The sequence below is a fragment of the Euleptes europaea genome, chromosome 21 (assembly GCF_029931775.1).
Source record: "Euleptes europaea isolate rEulEur1 chromosome 21, rEulEur1.hap1, whole genome shotgun sequence".
NCBI lineage: Eukaryota > Metazoa > Chordata > Lepidosauria > Squamata > Sphaerodactylidae > Euleptes > Euleptes europaea.
The window spans coordinates 11107115-11125497 of record NC_079332.1 but is presented as its reverse complement, the minus strand read 5'-3'; the positions used below and the strand labels follow the sequence as shown (position 1 = coordinate 11125497).

Below are 18383 nucleotides of genomic sequence, written 5' to 3'. Positions count from 1 at the left end.
TATGTCAGCTGTATCTGAAGAAGTGAGCTGTGGCTCACGAAAGCTCATACCCTGCCAGAAAATATTTTTGTTAGTCTTTAAGGAGCTACTGGACTCTTGCCCTTTTCTACTACAGAAAATATTTTTGTTAGTCTTTAAGGTGCTACTGGATTCTTGCTCTTTTCTACTACAGAAAATATTTTTGTTAGTCTTTAAGGTGCTATGGGACTCTTGCTCTTTTCTACTATAGAAAATATTTTTGTTAGTCTTTAAGGTGCTATGGGACTCTTGCTCTTTTCTACTACAGAAAATATTTTTGTTAGTCTTTAAGGTGCTATGGGACTCTTGCTTTTTTCTACTATAGAAAATATTTTTGTTAGTCTTTAAGGTGCTGCTGGATTCTTGCCCTTTTCTACTATAGAAAATATTTTTGTTAGTCTTTAAGGTGCTACGGGACTCTTGCCCTTTTCTACTGTTATTACTACTATTACTATTAAAATTTTTTGTCTCGTTTTACGTTTACTACCCGCCCTGAGCCTGGCTTCGGTCGGGAGTGGGGGGGGTGTGTGTGTGAGAGGGCGGGACTATAAATTGAAATAAGGAATAAATAACAACAAATGCGGCCCGGCCTCTTCGGGTCCCCGAATGAGGGAGAGAAAAAGCAGGGCACGAAGATGCGTATGTTAAAACACAATATATCCGTGTGAGGGTGGCTTCTCTTCCCACCCACCCCCAGGCCGCCCCGGGGCGGCGTCCCTGAGGCGAAGGCCCCGCCGCCGGGGCCTCCGCTCCGCCTCACGGGCCGCCCCCGCGAGGGGAGGGAGGGAGGAGGCCTCCCCTCCGGGAGGAGCCACGCAGGCCCTCCTCGCCGGCCGCGTCAGGAAGAGCCGGCGGGGCGGAGAAAGAGGCCGGGCCCGGGGAACCGTTGGGCCGCTCGGCGCCGCTCCCTCCCCCCCCCCCGCGCCGCCGATGGTGCCGGGCGGGCTGAGGCGCTTTTCCCTTCCGGGCCCAGGATGGCGGCGGCGGGAGGTGGGCCGGAGAAGGCGCCGGCCTTGCTCAGCTTCTTCGTCTACAACCCGCGGCTGGGGCCCAGGGAAGGAGAGGTAAACGCCGGGCCTGGTGTGGAGAGGCCGCGCCGCCTCCTCCTCCTCCTCGCCCGGCCGCGGCGTTGCTGGCACCGCACCTGGGGTGTTTTGGGCCGCGGGAGCCGCGGCGTTTCCTGCCCAGAGCGGCGTTTCCGGTGTCGCCCAGGTTTTGCACCTGTTTGCCCCGTCGGCCTCCCTCCTTCCCTCGCGCGCCCGTTGGCCGTTGGGGCCCGGGCGGTTTTGCCTTGGGCGTTTGCCCCTCTCTAGATGCCCCTCTCTAGATGCCTGGTTGGCCCAGGCCCGCCGGATCTTGTCAGAAGCTAAGCAGGTCTATCCAATCTTGGATCCATCCCTCCATTAAAATCCCCCATCCAGATCATTTTTTTCTTCATGCCAAATTATTATAAAACATTTTTTGATTAATATTAGGTGCACAGATACCAACTAGCAAAATTTTTTGGAAACCACTTACAATTTCTACCAAGAGGATCCTCCCATCATTATCTTCATATAAAATCTTAGGTTCTAGTGTTAAAGGGATATACATAGCCATGCCATTTTTTTTCCTTTTCATTGCATGATGTAAATGATTTACCCAGATTTGTTTGTTTGAAGCCCAGGGTTGCTATACAGAGGAAGGCGCTGGCAAAACCACCTCTGTTAGTCTCTTGCCCTTGAAAACCCCATAAGGCAGGGGTGTCGAACTCATTTGCCCTGACCTGGTTGGCCCAGGCTAGCCTGATCTCGTCAGATCTCAGAAGCTAAGCAGGGTCGGCCCTGGTTAGTATTTGGATGGGAGACCGCCAAGGAAGTCCAGGGTTGCTGTACAGAGGAAGGCGCTGGCAAAACCACCTCTGTTAGTCTCTTGCCCTGAAAACCCCAAAAAGGGGTCGCCATAAGTCAGCTGTGACTTGAAGGCACTTTACACACACACACACACACACACATGCACATTTTCCCCATCCACATTCTCATAACTCAAAAATAAGCCCCCGCCCCCCCTGCAGAGTTTTGGGCAAATTCGGACGGGCAAAATGTGCATCGAGAGAGGGGCAAATATCCAAGGCAAAACCTCCCTTACATCAATGGCCATTGATGCATGGGAGGTTTTGCTGCTCTCTAGATACACGTTTTCCCCATCCAAATTCTCAAAGCTGGACAATAAGCCCCACCCCCGCCCATGCAGAGTTTCGAGATTTCAGATGGGGAAAATGTGCATCCAGAGAGCGGCAGATCCAAGGCAAAACCACCCATGCATCAATGGCCGCAGTCCACCTTTCTCCCTCTGTGGGAATCAAAAGGCGGGTTTGCAAAGGTGGTTGAAAGGTGTGGCAAAGGTGTTTGGCCAAACAGGAAGCGCATTACAAAACATGGTTGAAACCCCCCCCCCCCCGAAAATTAGAATCATACCATGAAAGTGATAGGTCGAATAAAAAGCAGTATATTCCTGGCGCTTTCACGCATGCTGAATAATGTGCTTTCTCAATCCACTTTCAGCGCACTTTAGCGATTGTTTGTGAGTTTGCCATTTCACACCTGGGCACTTTCACACATGCTGAATAATGCACTTTCAATCCACTTTCAATGCACTGTGTGAAAAGGCAAAATCCACTTGAAAACAATCATTAGAATACACTGAAAGTGGATTGAAAGTGCATTATTCGGCATGTGTGAAAGTGCCCTCAATGTTATAAAGTCATAATAGCACAGGGAAGATAACAAGAGGGAAACATATTGTGTGTTTGTGACATCACATGACTACTGGAAGATGTGACCGTGGTCTCTTAGCCCATTCAGACCAATAATTTGCAAGGACTGTGGCTGCACAGGTGACCAGTCACATTTCTCATTTCAGGAAGAAAAGAAGATTCTTTTTTATTATCCAAATGAAGTAGAAAAAAATGAGAAAATCAGAAGTGTCGGATTATGTGAAGCGATCGTCCAGTTCACGAGGTAACAAACCCTTCTGTTTGCGTAGTGCATTATCACTTCTTTGTGTCGGTAAGTGCCGTCAAGTCGCACCTGGCTTATGGTGACCCTGGCAAAGGGCTTTCAAGGCAAGCGAGAAGTGGAGGGGGTTTGCCATTGGCTTCCTCGCGGTCTCCCATCCAAGTACTGACCCTGCTCAGCTTCTGAGATCTGACAAGATCAGGCTAGCCTGGGCCACCTTCCCTCTGCACTTATTTAAGAGAACTTTGCATAGGCAGTGCTCCATCTAGATAACCCAGGAACAATTTTTGTTGTCGACTAAATGTTTGATGATGCTCGTGTGTCCCAAATGTTCACTCATATGCTTTTTCTTTTCTTTTCAGGACCTTTAGTCCTTTGAAACCAGCGAAGTCCTTGCATACCCAGAAGAACAGACAGTTCTTCAATGAGCCTGAAGAAAATTTCTGGATGGTTATGGTATATATGCACAAATGAAGGATCTTATCCTGTTAAGCCTTTCTATGGGGACTTCTTAAAGCAGCTTTGGATATTCTAGAGAAGCACATATTTACTTCCTTTGGATAAGACTGGAAGCATGGATAGAATGTGCCTAAGTCAGCTTCTTCAGGATTACCAAACCAGTTGCCAGTCTGCAAAGGACTTTTTACACATTTTTTTAAATTTATCCTTTGCAATATAATTCTCCGCTGTGAGAAACTCCAGGAGGGGAAGTGGTATTTGAAGGCTGCAGCCAAGCCTAGCAAAAATTCCTTATGGTGCCTCTCTTGTACATTTTTATCCTTCCCTTCCTCCAAGGAACACCGGGCATGGTTGTGCACTCCCATTTTACCCTCACAACAATCCTGCAAGGTAGGTTAAGCCAAGGGAGAATAACCAGCCCAAGATCACCCCCCAAGCTTCCATGGCAGAGTGGGAATTTGAACATGGGGCTCCCAGATCCTAGTCCAACACTAACCATTACTCCACTCCAGCTCTCTTACTTAGTGACAGGGACAAAATTGGTGTTTAGTGACATATTTACTAGGAACTAAAGCCCCATTGGATTCACTTCCCAATTCAAGAAGGAAAGAAGAGCTGTGGGTCATCAGCAGAGCACCTGCTTGGTATGCCGAAGGTCCCAGGTTCAATCCCTGGCATCTCCAGTTAAAAGGACCAGGCAATAGGTCATGTGAAAGACCTCCCCTTGAGACCCATGGAGAGCTGCTGCCAGTCTGAGTAGACAATACTGACCTTGGAGCAAGGGTCTGACTCAGTATAAGGCAGCTTTATGTGTTCATGTAGTTTAAATTTGGGCTGTTAGAGATTTTATTACTGTATTATTTTGTGTATTTCATTCCCCTCATTGTTTTGTTAATCACCTTGCGTCCTGAAGACAGACAGGTGTCAGCCACACTCTAGGCCAGTGGTTCCCAACCTTTTTTGCTCCATTCCCCCCTTTCACCATTGTTCAGAATATAACTCCCCCCTTCCCAAAATAGTCTAACTAAAAAAAACCCAAACTACAATTTTACAGATTGTACATAATCTACAGGACATCACAATTTGCTGAATAGTGGTCCCAATGTCCCCCCTAGAACCCTAAAATCCCCCCAGGGGGGAATTCCCCCCTTCTTGAGAACCCATGCTCTAAACGAACAAGTAATGCCCATTTGTTCCATTTCCAAGGTTGTGCGGAATCCTGCGATAGGAAAACAGAAAGATGGCAAACCAACCATTGAGTATCAAGAAGAAGAGTTACTGGTAAGGATCAGCAATTCTGTCCTAGTTATTTCAGTGGTAGTTAATGAAGGCAACGATGGTAGACATTCCCTTTTGGCTTGGTAAAACAGCCTTGTTCAGGTAACAGATGGAAAAAATGGGAGCATTGTGTTCATGGAACTGTGTTTACCAAAGTTGGTACATGGAGAATGCAATTAATTCGGCTAAAAAGATAATTTAATAACCATCTTCTGGGGGGCAGGATCATTGTTTAAGTCTGAATGCAGACTAGATACAAGAATGAGCTTTCTTAACATCTTAGAGACCAACAAGATTTTCAGGATATAAGATTTCAAGAGCTCCCTTAGTCCAACACAGCTACCCTCTGAAACTTTCTTAACTCAATTGAGTGAGCAAATGTTAACAGTGGTTAGATAACAGCATCATAGCACTCTTTATTTATCAAACAAAGGTTTCCCCCCCCAACAAAAATGTTGCTTTCCAAAATGGAAAAAAAATAGTAAATAACGATACAGTGGTAGTTTGCTGCTAAGTATTTCACGCAAGCCACAAAGTTAATTTTTCTGTGGAACCAAATGGGGATTTCCAATAAGTTTTTAGGGGAAAAATCAGAGCGCGCGTTCCACATTTACAAATCGAGACTAGTGACATAGTACATAGCCACAAAAATAGAGCTTAAGAACAGGTTTGTAGCTCTCAGATGTACATGACGTAATACAAAAAGATCTATGCAATGGTTGTGATTCTTTCATTCTTGGTATTTTACAGGACAAGGTGTACAGTTCAGTGTTACAGCAGTGTTACAACATGTACAAGGTAAGGCCAATCTAATCCCTCCCCCCTCTTCCTTTTACTTCCTTATGTTGGGGTGGCTGAAGAGACGTTCACACCTCCATAATTAAACCAGATCCAATACGGAGTACCCTTCTCATCCAAATGTTGCCCAGTAAGCATTTTCTTATGTTCATATCCAAAATATAGGTGCAGTTAAGGGGTTTGCCATGCTTAGTGGGCATTTTGACTTTTCATTAGATTGTCAGCTCCTTCCAAATTTCGTATCACAAACTGCATTGGAAAGCATTTAAAAGTTTCAGTGGTACCTCCGGCATCACTCATTTAACAAATAACTGGGTTATAATAGAGCAGAACCAAAATTTTAAGCAAAACAGCAGACTGCAAATCTGGGTTTGGCGAACAAGTTGACGCAGTTGGCCTGAGCTCACCTTTTTGTCTTTGTCTTTAGCTTTTTAACGGCACTTTCCAGAAAGCCATGGAAGATGGAGGCGTGAAAGTTCTAAAAGAGAGATTAGAGAAATTCTTCCATCGGGTAAGTTTTCCCTATCTAGGGAGCAACACAGTGTTAGATGAGTTTGTTCAGCAATGAAAGTACCATAAACCTGAGCGGTGATTTTCAAACCCTGGCAATCCTCAGAAGAGCTGGGGCAGCTTTTTCTTTGAACAGAGTCTTTAGAAGTGGCCCCTGAATCTGAGCATTTCCCTGTTCTTAGTTCAGTTTTTAAACTGTAGCTTTAAAGAAGAATCATAGAGTTGGAAGGGACCACTGGGGTCTAACCACCTGCACAATGCAGAAAATTCACAACTACCCCCCCACAACCCCACTGACCCCTACTCCATGCCCAGAAGATGCCCATTAAAAACCCTCCAGGATTCCTGGCTAATCTGGCCCAGAGGAAAATTTCTTCCTGACCCCCAAGTGGTGACCTGCATTACCCTGGGCATGTAAGAGAAGGCCACGAGAGCCAAACACTGGCGCAACCCTTCCTGCCCTCCCTTGTTGGTCAGAGAATCTCATCTGCCAGAGAAGACTTCCCACCACAGAAGAAATTAACATCTAACCAGTGCGTCAGGAGTGTAGCCACTACCACAGGAGAAAATAGGGGGCCTTTCTAAGAATGCAAATAAAGATGATAATGATAATAATAATAATAAAATGGTGAGGTGCCATCACATAGGGAAACACACCAGAATATCTGTTGTGAAAGTCAGTTGGGATCGTCCTGTGTTTTGATGTGGAGGCTATCATGTCACCTCAAAACCCCTTCCCTGTCTTAATCCTGCAGTACCTTCAGACGCTTCATTTACAGTCGTGCGACTTGCTGGATGTTTTTTCTGGAATCAGCTTCTTTCCTTTGGATAAGATGACTTATTTGAGGATCCAGTCGTTCATCAATAAGATGGAGGAAAGCCTGAGCATCGTCAAATACACGGCCTTTCTCTACAACGACCAGCTCATCTGGTAGGTGACTGGGAGCAAACGCGATGGACATTTTAAATTAATGGCTGCTTGTTGGCGTGGGGGGGGGGGGGTTGGTTCACACACCTGGTGAGGTGCCAGGACGAATTTGGCTCCTGCATTTCTGTTTGCTAAATTACATTAAAGGAAAGACCAACGTTTGCCTTTTCTCTAGAGAAATGCTCTAGACCAAGACGTTTGGATCAGGGGCCTTTTAATCCGGTACACTGATTTTGGCCTGTGGCCACCGAGTCTCCCTTGGTTGTTTTGTTAGGGCCAGAAACAGAGTAAAATAAAGCCTGTCTGATCAGAAACATGAAGTATGTATAGCAGAGCCAGCGTGGTGTAGTGGTTAAGAGCAGTGGTTTGGAGTGGTGGAGTCTGATCAGGAGACCCTGGTTTGATTCCCCACTCCTCCACATGAGCGGCAGAGACTAATTTGGTGAACTGGATTTGTTTCCCCACTCCTACACACGAACCCAGCTGGGTGACCTCGGGCTAGTCTTTCAGCCCCAGCTACCTCACAGGGTGTCTGTTGTGGGGAGGGGAAGGGAAGGTGATTGTAAGCTGGTTTGATTCTCCCTTAAGGAGTAGAGAAAGTCGGCATATGAAAACCAACTCTCCTCCTCCTCCACTATCATGGCCTCAGTCACCAGGTTTGTTTTTGGGAGGGGGACTCCAGAACAACACCAGTAAATGTGGGATGTATTCCCCCCCCCCCGGCATGCTGACTAATCGGTGAGCCAACCTGTTCCAGGCTCTGGAGTTCTGAAACTTGTAAGAGAACCCTCTTTTTGGAGAGACCTCCGTGTCGACGATGTTGCTTTGGGCAACGCACAAAAGGAACGTTCCGACACAACGTTCGGCTCCTTGTTAAGGATAACCTGAAAGTTTCTGCAACAAGATAGATCCCTGAAGCCAGGCAAATTTCTGGCAGAGGCGGCCAGTCATCAGTGCTGTTACGAAGCTGGAGTACAACAGCAAGAGATATGGAAACTTGTGTTTTCCATTTTAATCCTCGACCCTAACGCCCACGATAATTCTTCAGCATTTATAATTGTAAAAGTACAAGATAAATCATGCCCCCCCGGATCGGAAGAGGGGCCTGTTTTCTAGCTAACCGTGACTTCATTGAGAGAAAACGTTGCGTTTTTTAAAACAGAAACAAAGGAAGTATCTGCACTCTGCAGCATCACTGCAATTTTAAACCCGAGCGCTGCTCTTCAGCTGTGTTTGGTTTCAGGGTGTTTACTGACACGGCACAGCTGCGGAGGGGCGTCCGGTTTCATTCGAGAGAAGAGTTTCCTATTCAAAAAAGTGATTAAGAAGTTGAGCGAGGGGGAATGCGCTCAAAGATTAAGGCAAGAAGTAATCTACAGCTGGCTGCATAAAACAGTTAGAAAAAACAGCAGAGGAGTATTAAAATAAAAAAGGCTTCAAATTGGGATATGTTTTTCAAAGTTCTAGACCTCGTGCATACCTGTGGTCAGCTTGCAATGTTATCCTCATTTGATCTGGGGGGTTTTGCTCACGAAAACCTATATGGGAAAACTAGAACAAAGCTTTGAATTTATTCGTATTCATCCTGAATATGAGAAAAGCCCTGCTGGATCAGACCGAGGCCCATCAAGTCCAGCAGTCTGTTCATACACTGGCCAACCAGGTGCTTCTAGGACGCCCACAAACAAGGCGACTGCAGCAGCATTCTCTTGCCTGTGTTCCACCGCACCTAATATCATAGGCATGCTCCTCTGGCATTGGAGAGAATAGCAGTTCTGATGGCCCTTGCCTAAAGTTGGCAAATAGAAAGAAATCTGTATTAAGGGCGAGAATGGGGACAACAGACAAGTGGGATACCCGATGCTCAGAGGACAGGTCTTTCTTTCATGCCTGAGTTCAACTTTCTCCATGACCGTTCACAAGCGCAGGAACCACTCTGGTGGCTGGCAAGTAGTTTAAATGTCCTGTATGAATGAAAACCCACACTGCTAGCTCTCAAACATGAGACCTGTGCGCTGGCAAGAGACTGGCGGTTTGTGGGTCTTGTCTCAGATTGGTGGCTGAAAGTGCCGTCAAGTCACAGCCGACTTAATGGTGACCCTGTAGGGTTTTCAAGGCAAGAGGCGTTGGAGGTGTGGTTTGCCATTGCCTGCCTCCGCGTAGGCTGAGAGAGTTTGGAGAGAACTGTGACTGGCCCAAGGTCACCCAGCAGGCTTCACGTGGAGGAGCAGGGAATTGAACCCCGTTCTCCAGATTAGAGTCCGCCTCTCTTAACCACTGCACCATGCTGGCTCTTTATCTCAGATTGCTTGATTATATGCCATTAATTTAGTTAATGATGCATCAGTGAAGGTGGAGGGGCCATTGCGCTCAGTGCTGCATGCAGAAGGGCCCCAGGTTCAGTGCCTGGCATGACCTCCTAGAAGGGTTTCTCATAAGAAAACCCCTTGGCCACTGTCAGTCCAAGAGGAATGGATTGCACTAGGTGGGCTGGTAGATGGACGTGAACTCGCATGGGTCCCTCTGTAATTAGCAAATGTCCCTTTGAATGTTCTTGTCAGCATGTGCTTTAATTACTCCTTTCAAATTCCAGGAGTGGATTGGAGCAAGATGACATGAGAATTCTATACAAATATCTCACCACGTCTCTGTTTCCAAGGCACATAGAGCCAGAGGTGAGTCACACGGCTTGTCCTTTTGAGGGTGAAAGCCGTTTTTGTTTCCTGTCTTCTCAGCTGTTCTTCCCAGGGAGAAAAGGGGGGCATCTCCTTAAGCTTCCCCTTTCGTTTCAGTTGGCAGGCAGAGATTCGCCAATACATGCGGAAATACCAGGAAATCTTCAGCACTATGGAAGGTAAGCTCGATTCATTTGTGTATGGGTTCTAAGCCTTGCTTACGGGAGCTGTTGTCCAAAGATAAAATTGATTCTCTCCATTCAGCATTTTGACATGGCTGGCACAGTCTGAAGCGCTTTACCAAAGGCTGGAGTGAAAAGCAAGGGTTGCTGGTGGATAACCCGAGGGCTTTGGTGGGGGTGGTGTCTGCCAGAACAAGAATGAACATTTGAGGCGGAGGCTTAAGGTCTGCTCTCTTGCTCTGGATAGAAAGCCTGATCTTTCTCCTTTTAGGTTTCTCACTGGACCTCTGAATGTCAATGACCCAGAAGCAAAATGCAGATTTCCCAAAATATTTGTAAACACAGAGGATACTTACGAAGAGCTTCATTTGATTGTTTATAAGGTAGCTGCCAAATTTGCTGTCCGCTTTCCAGATTTTGAGTGGCGTTCTTATACGTATAAATCTGCCTAGAGCACAGGAATTCAGGTTGCCCACTGGCTTAGAGTGGAACAACTCTAGCGGAGATTGCTGTTGGTCCTTTAAAGAGCCACAAGATTTCGTGTGGTGTTTACTGCAACAATCTGAGCCATAATTTCCGACAGTCAAAAGTGTCGCTGAAAAAAGAGAATAGAGGGTTCTTTTTTTAAAAAAAATTGTAAATGTTTTCATCTCTTTCAGGCTATGAGTGCAGCCGTCTGTTTTATGATTGACGGTGAGTATCACGTTAATCTCCAAAACCACCGAGGGGATTTAACTCTAGTGCTAGGCAAATCACTTTGTTTGAACATTATTCACCTCTGCCTACCCCTGAAGTTAAGGCAGGTGCGGGCCCTTGGACACGCTCTGATATTTTAAATGAAAGTTTGCTTTGAACAGCTTTCAGTGTCAGTGACACAGGGAAAAAAATAACATTTTGGCCGTCAGCTTTTGGAAAATACACACGAAGCTGCCTTCTGCTGAATCAGACCCTTGGTCCATCAGAGTCAGTATTGTCTACTCAGACTGGCAGTGGCTCTCCAGGGTCTCAGGCAGGGGTCTTTCACACCACCTACTCGCCTAGTCCCTTTAACTGGAGATGCCGGGGATTGAACCTGGGACCTTCTGCATGCCAAGCAGATGCCCTACCACTGAGCATAGCCCAATAGTATGCCTGTTGTGTAGTAGGCAAGACCATGTAACTCCCAGGCAAGCAAGTGTAGTACAACTGGGGGGGGGGGAGTTTCGATTCAGGACCCTTCTTTGCTGTCTCCCTGCTCTGCTGGTTTTCTACATGCTAGAAAGAGCCCCGTGGCACAGAGTGGTAAGTTGCGGTACTGCAATCCAAACTCTGCTCACGACCTGAGTTCGACCCCGACGGAAGTCAGTTTCAGGTAGCTGGCTCAAGGTTGACTCAGCCTTCCATCCTTCCGAGGTTGTTAAATGAGTACCCAACTTGCTGGGGGTAAAGGGGAGATGACTGGGGAAGGCACTGGCAAACCACCCCGTAAACAAAGTCTGCCTAGTAAACATTGGGATGTGATGTCACCCCATGGGTCAGGAATGACCCAGTGCTTGCACAGGGGACCTTTACCTTTTTAGAAGTTTTGTACGGAGGGAAGCATTAGAATGAAAACATTATTTCCCCCACCTGCAGCCTGAAGTAATAACTATATATCATACTTCCCAGGATTCTACCGCCTAATTTTGCCATGTGCCCAGATAGGGCGTAACAGGATCCTTGGGGAAGGTGAAACTTACCAGATATACATTTTTACAACTAGAGTCTAGTAGCACCTTATAGACCGACAAGATTTTCAGGGTATAAGAAGAAGAGTTGGTTTTTATATGCCGACTTTCTCTACCACTTAAGGAAGAATCAAACCAGCTTACAATCACCTTCCCTTCCCCACAACAGACACCCTGTGAGGTAGGGTAGGGCTGAGAGACCTCTGAGAGAGCTCTTAGAGAACTGTGACTAGCCCAAGGCCACCCAGCTGGCCTTGTGGGCATCAGGAAACCAACCTGGTTCACCTGATTAGAGTCTGCCGCTCATGTAAAGGAGCGGGGAATCAAACTCAGTTCTCCAGATTAGAGTCCACCGCTCTTAACCACTACACAACGCTGGCTTTTGAGAGTCAAAGCTCCCTGAAAATCTTGTTGGGTCTCTAAGGCTACTGGGCTCACATCTAACTCCTCTACTGCAGATCAATACAGCTATCCTTTGAAGCTTTTTTTTTTTTTTTACAGAAGTTCTATGAAAGTTGCAAACTGGTAAACTCCTGGGTAGAAAGGAATGGGATAATCTGCTCCATTATTGTAAACATTTTGTGTGTTTTTGAGTTTTGTTTTATTTAAGTCTCCAAATGGTTCGTGCCTGTTGCGGTCTTGGGGAGAAAACGTTCTCACTGTCCCTTTTCAAACTCCTCCACAGCCTCTATCCAGCCAACATTGGAGTTTTGCCGTAAACTGGACAGCGTCGTTGGGCCCCAGCTCACAGTATTAGCTTCGGATATATGCGAACAATATAACATCAACAAAAGAATTGCGGGGTTCGTACTGTATTTTCTTTTTCATTGGGGGTATAAAACATACTTTTAAATAGTACCAGTGAGAACTAGATTAATTCATGCCACCAAGACTAGATTAATTCATGCCATCGTATTCCCTATTACTATGTATGTGTGTGAAAGCTGGACAGTGAAGAAAGCTGATAGGAAGAAAATAGATTCCTTTGAAATGTGGCGTTGGAGGAGAGTGTTATGGATTCCGTGGGCTGCCAAAAAAACAAATCAGTGGGTTATAGATCAAATCAAGCCTGAACTGACCCTAGAAGCTAAAATGACTAAACTGAGGCTGTCATATTTTGGTCATGTCATGAGACGACAAGAGTCACTGGAAAAGACAGTCATGCTAGGAAAAGTTGAGGGCAGCAGGAAAAGAGGAAGACCCAACAAGAGATGGATTGACTCAACAAAGGAAGCTGTGGACTTCACTTTGAAAGATCTGAGCAAGGCTGTCAAAGACAGGACATTTTGGAGGACTTTCATTCATAGGGTCTCCATGAGTTGGAAGCGACTTGACGGCACTTAACACACACACACACACACAGTGAGAACTTGTTTTAAAAGAGTGTTATCTTTGTCGGCAGTATGCATATTATATGCCTAACAAGTGGATGTGGTAGTTCCTTATACCTGACCATTCTCCAGGATCAGAGGAGCATGCCTATTATGTTAGGTGCTGTGGAACACAGGATGCTGCAGTTGTCTTGTTTGTGGGCTTCCTAGAGGCACCTGGTTGGCCACTGTGTGGACAGACTGCTGAACTTGATGGGCCTGGGTCTGATCCAGCAGGGCTTTTCTCATACTCTCAGGCGGTGATGGCTACCATCTTGGAAGGCTTAAAGAGAGGAGTGGACATGTTCATGGAGGAGAGGGCTATCCATGGCTACTAGTCAAAACGGATACTAGTCATGATGTATACCTATTTTCTCCAGGATCAGAGGAGCAGGACTATGATATTAGGTGCTGTGGAACACAGGCAGAATTCATGCTGCTGCAGCCGTCTTGCTTGTGGGCTTCTGAGAGGCACCTGGTTGGCCCCTGTGTGAACAGACTGCTGGACTTGATGGGCCTTGGTCTGATCCAGCAGGATTCTTATGTTCTTATATATTGTTTCACCAGGAAGTGGCCAGGGCTTAAAGGGGCAGGAAGCCAGACTCCCATGTTGTCCAGCAGCCCCCTGTCCACTGAGGTCCTACTCTGCTCCCTCCTCCTCCTGCCCCCGTTAAACGAGAAGTGGAGACAAGCCATTTAATTGCAGGTTGGCCCGTACCAGACATCTGCAAGATTGATCATAGCGTTAAGACTGACACACACACTTCTCTGCCAGGATGGCTCATACGGTTAGATTGCTTGGTTGGTTTCGTTCTTCTCTCAGGTCTGGTGGCAAACAGATCCAAGGCCCTGGGAGAAAGCCAGGCCGCAGAGGTCTACGTTGTCCTGTCAGGTCTCCAAGGTATGTCCCCCCCCCCCCAACACGCACAGGGAGCAAAAAAGCCCAAGGAAAGAACACGCGGCAGCACACACTCTGCATGATGAAGCAGTGCCACTGGTTGAGGGGGCATGCAGTCTCCACTGGTGTCGTGCGGCACGGATTGGAAAGTTGACAGAGGCATTAGGGCTGAGGTTGGTGCCTTGACTGCTGGCCGGTCTAGCAGAAACTAGGATGAGGGAGAGGCCGGGCCTTCCCCTAGAGAGACCTGCTTCCCATTGGGATTAGTCAGACACAGTCAGTGATGATACAGCAGCTGTGTTTACCCTAAGAGGATTCCAGAATGCTGAAACCCCTTTGCCCAACGTGCTCAGCCCTGCCACCTTGTTATTAAATAAGATGTTTTGTAATTTAGGATAAGGATTAATATTTTGCATTTCTAACGGGGCATCGATTGATGCGTCTTATCTCAAGCTGGCTTGCTGAAGCGAAGCGCTTGTGCCTTCCAAGGGGCTGGAGCCCTCAGCTCATTTTCTGTGGTGCCAGCAGCTTAAGGTGACAAAGCTTATCTGATTAAGCCCGCCTTAAACTTTAATGTGGTGGTATCCTGAGAACCTGATACAGCTTCTCTCAGCGCTAATGGAGCCGGGTAGATGTAAGAGGGGGCAAGTTAGCCCGATAAGAGGCTTGAAGTGTTGCGTGACATTTGTTTCAAAAGGAAGAACTGAGTTCCAAAGGTCAAAGTGCCTGAAAATTTCCAGTGCTTGTTGCAGACAACCACAAGCCGGGGATAAAAGTTTGTAAAATGATCCTGAGAGCTTTAGAAGAAGAAGAAGAGTTGGTTTATATATGCCGACTTTCTCTACCGCTTAAGGCAGAATCAAACCGGCTTACAAGCGCCTTTCCTTCCCCTTCCCACAACAGACACCTTATGAGGTGGGTGAGGCTGAGAGAGCTGTGACTAGCCCAAGGTCACCCAGCTGGCTTCGTGTGTAGGAGTGGGGAAACAAATCCAGCTCACCAGATTAGCCTCTGCCGCTCACGTGGAGGAGTGGGGGAATCAAACCCGGGTTCTCCAGATCAGACTCCAACCGCTCCAAACCACCGCTCTTAACCACTACACCACGCTGGCTTTTTGAACACCAAGGGGTCTGGCTTCTCGAATAAGGCCTTTTCTTTCTAGAGTTTTCTGGTGGTAATCTTAACGAGTAATCCTCACAGCACCTGGCTTTGTTCTCTCGCTTAGAAGGGCCTCTCAAAACGTTTGCCTGAAAGAAAGGGCCGCTTCGGAGTCAGCCCGTCAAAAACGGGAACATCTCTGAAGTCAACTCGACTGAGGTTATGCAGCACCGAAGGCCATGTTATAGAAAGGAGTCATGGAATTGTAGGAGTGACGTCACATCGTTTCTGGCTCAGCAGGGCCTGGGATCTGGTCACTTGCTCTTTGTAGTTGATTCTGAAGTAGCATCACTCCATAATCAGTGGCTTTATCAGTGGTCGATGTTTTTGATGGCTGGCAGAGGGAAAAATCTTTTACCCCTGGCTTAGCGCGAGCTTTAGCATGGTAAGAAGCCTCATTACTGACTCGATTCAGGTTACCTCCAATTAATGAACTATTTTCTTCTCCCCGATTGTGCTTCCCTACCCCTTTACCGTTTCCTTCCCCTTGCTGACTTTCTAGGTCAGAGAAGGAGCCCCAGTTTAAATTTATCTACTTCAACCACATGAACCTGGCTGAAAAAAGTACGATCCACATGAGGAGAACGCCCAACATCTCGCTCGCATCCGTTCACCCTGACTTGATGAAGATTCTCGGAGACATCAACAGTGACTTTACGAGGTGACCTGCGTTCTTTTCCTTTATGGGAAAATGATCAAATTCAACCACGCCTATCAGAACCATGGCTCAGTGTTAGAGCATCTGCTTGGCATGCAGAAGGTCCCAGGTTCAATCCTCAGCATCTCCAGTTAAAGGGACTAGGCAAGTGGGTGATGGGAAAGACCCTGGAGAGCCCCTGCCAGTCAGAGTAGACAATACTGACTTGGATGGACCGAGGGTCTGATTCAGTATAAGGCAGCTTTATGTGTTCATTTGTAAGATGGGGCGGGGTGGAATCCGAAAGCATGCACCAAGCCATGATCCATTCGCCGGTTTCTTTCCTGTTACGTTCTGAAAGCGTCATGTAGTCACTGCCTTTGCCTGAGTTTATTCCTTCTTGGAAGAAAGAACAGCACATGGCCCAAATTTAACTCCATATTGACAGCAAAATGACACAAAGTTCAGACTGTGCAAAACAGTGAAGACAATTTCCTGTAACTATCTAACTACACGATACAACAATAAAACGTGCAAACACAACAATACAATACAATTCCTGGGCATGCCATCCTAAGAGCCGCGTTTGACAAACCGTTCTCTTGCAGAGTTGATGACGATGAGGAAATCATCGTCAAGGCCATGAGCGACTACTGGATAGTGGGCAAGAAATCCGATCAACGGGAACTATACGTGATTTTGAATCAGAAAAATGCCAACCTGATTGAAGTGAATGGTAAGAAGCGACTGGAATGACCAAAGCACCCAGGGGGGTTGGCCGAGAGCAGTTGTTCCCCCCCCCCGAAGAAAGGTGGTAAAGATTGAACTTCTGAATAAGCACAATTTTTTGTAGTCATCTGACCCAAGACTAGATTAACACATGGGAAGTTCAGAATTGTAGAGGTGGTGGTGGTGGGGTCTTACCGTTTTTAGCAGGGCCCCAGCCAGTCTGTGTGCCGTTTTGGGAATCCATTTCTGGTTAAAATTCTTCCGCTTCCTAGATTAAAATAAAAACATAGAGCCGGACTATTCCGTGAAAAGGAACTAGCGAGACACAGAGGTTTGGAACTAGAGGGGTAATTACCTCAGATAAAATGGAGGAGAGGAGAATGATATAAGCCTCTTTGAGGTCTCATTGGGGAGAAAGGCAGGGTGTTAATGAAGTTAAATAAATTTAAGAATCTTTTATAGTGGATCAGAAATTCAAAAGGATTAAGATCACGGCGCTTTCTCTGCATTAATCTTTTTGGGGTAAATGACGAAACCTGTTTATTTCACAAAGCATGTTGTATGCCTTTTTTTGAACTACCGCAAAGGCACAGGGAAACGTTCCTGGGGAATTCAAGGAGGCTCAAGGTGGCTTTTTAAACAAAGGCAGTTCTCAAATTTCTTAATTCTTTAAGAAGACCTGTAGTTAAGACTTTTTTTGGGTGGGGGGAACGCTGTGGAGAATACAACTCTTCTACAACTCTAGTAATTTCAGCAATAGCCTCACTTCACCACAACGCGCATTATAGTATCCGGAGGAGTGCTCATAAAAACAAGCAATTCCTGAAAAAAAAGCTGCATTTAGAAGGTTGGTTTTTATATGCCGACTTTCTCTACTACTTAAGAATCAAACTGGCTTACAATCACCTTCCCCTCCCCACAACAGACACCCTGTGAGGTAGGTGGGGCTGAGAGAGCTCTAAGAGAGTTGTGACTAGCCCAAGGTCACCCAGCTGGCTTCATGTGTAGGAGTGGGGAAACAAATCCATTACACCAGATTAGCCTCTGCCACTCATGTTGAAGAGCGGGGAATCAAACCCAGTTCTCTAGACCAGAGTCCACCGCTCCAAACCGCTACACCACGCTGGTAGTGAACTCTCGCTCCTAACTCAAGTAGGAATGTCGATCACAGTACGGTGGGCTAGCATGCCTCTGCTCACCTTAGGAAAACAGCCTCCAAGGGAGGGACCCAGTCTAGAAGGCAACAGGAATAGCGATTCCTGGCCGAGAGATAATACTGACAGCCTTGATATGAACTCACCTGTTTTGGTTGGCAGAAAGGCGTTCCCACGATGAACTGGTTTTTGGGACATACTTGAGAGTAGTGCCATTAGCTTCAGAGAAAATATTCTGGGATGGTTTGGAAACTACGGCCAAGGTGTAGCTTATAATTGGAATAATGTTGACTGATAGAATTATTGTAGTCCTTTTCAAAATAGTAAATATCTTCTTCAGATTTCAGTAGTAATTGCAGTGCCATTGTCTAAAGCTGGACAATTCTCAGCAGTGAAAGTCAGTATGTTCTTACGGCCATAAATATTTTGCAGTGCTTGGTTCCTCTTTTATCATTGGGCGTTGAGATCACAAAGCACCTTTTCTTCTCTTGTTTTGCAGAAGAAGTCAAGAAACTCTGTGCAACACAGTTCAACAACATCTTCTTCTTAGACTGATCTGCCAAGGGCCAGCTCTTCCGCAGGTGGCTCGAAAATGTCCAAAAAGCATTTTTGTTTACACTGACAGGTTTATTAGTCATATCATTGACTGGAACAATGACAATAGTAAAGCAATACTTGCTTTGTAAGGATCTAATTTCTACCAAAAGCTGTAAAAATTCTCCGATCATCCCATTTTTAGATTTTAAAGTATTTATGTGCAAATTAATTAAAGCCCGAAGGAATTAAACACGCGCCATTCCATTTCTCTGATATTTATGTGAATATTTTACTGGAATAATAAAATGTGTAATTGTTACAACTTTAAGGGTTTTTCCTCTTCTTTTCTT

At 46.2% G+C, this 18383-nt stretch overlaps 1 protein-coding gene across 1 annotated transcript; it reads left to right on the top strand.

The window, feature by feature from the left end:
• The first annotated feature begins 1012 nt into the window (after window positions 1–1012).
• Window positions 1013–18279, top strand: CCZ1 (CCZ1 homolog, vacuolar protein trafficking and biogenesis associated). Its single transcript, XM_056866549.1, has 15 exons — window positions 1013–1082; window positions 2920–3017; window positions 3377–3470; window positions 4680–4754; window positions 5502–5549; window positions 5977–6060; window positions 6815–6990; window positions 9581–9662; window positions 9780–9841; window positions 10116–10227; window positions 10504–10537; window positions 12236–12353; window positions 15479–15637; window positions 16222–16349; window positions 17996–18279. Exons 3-15 carry the CDS (start codon window positions 3462–3464, stop codon window positions 18049–18051), a joined length of 1143 nt encoding a protein of 380 aa, XP_056722527.1. The 5' UTR covers window positions 1013–1082; window positions 2920–3017; window positions 3377–3461; the 3' UTR covers window positions 18052–18279.
• The last annotated feature ends 104 nt before the right edge of the window (window positions 18280–18383 follow it).

Bases quoted from the DNA above. Each gene is read 5' to 3' on its own strand.
- CCZ1 (XM_056866549.1), top strand. The intron at 4,755-5,501 runs GTAAGGATCAGC...GGTATTTTACAG, and splicing joins ATCAAGAAGAAGAGTTACTG to GACAAGGTGTACAGTTCAGT. The intron at 5,550-5,976 runs GTAAGGCCAATC...CTTTGTCTTTAG, and splicing joins AGTGTTACAACATGTACAAG to CTTTTTAACGGCACTTTCCA.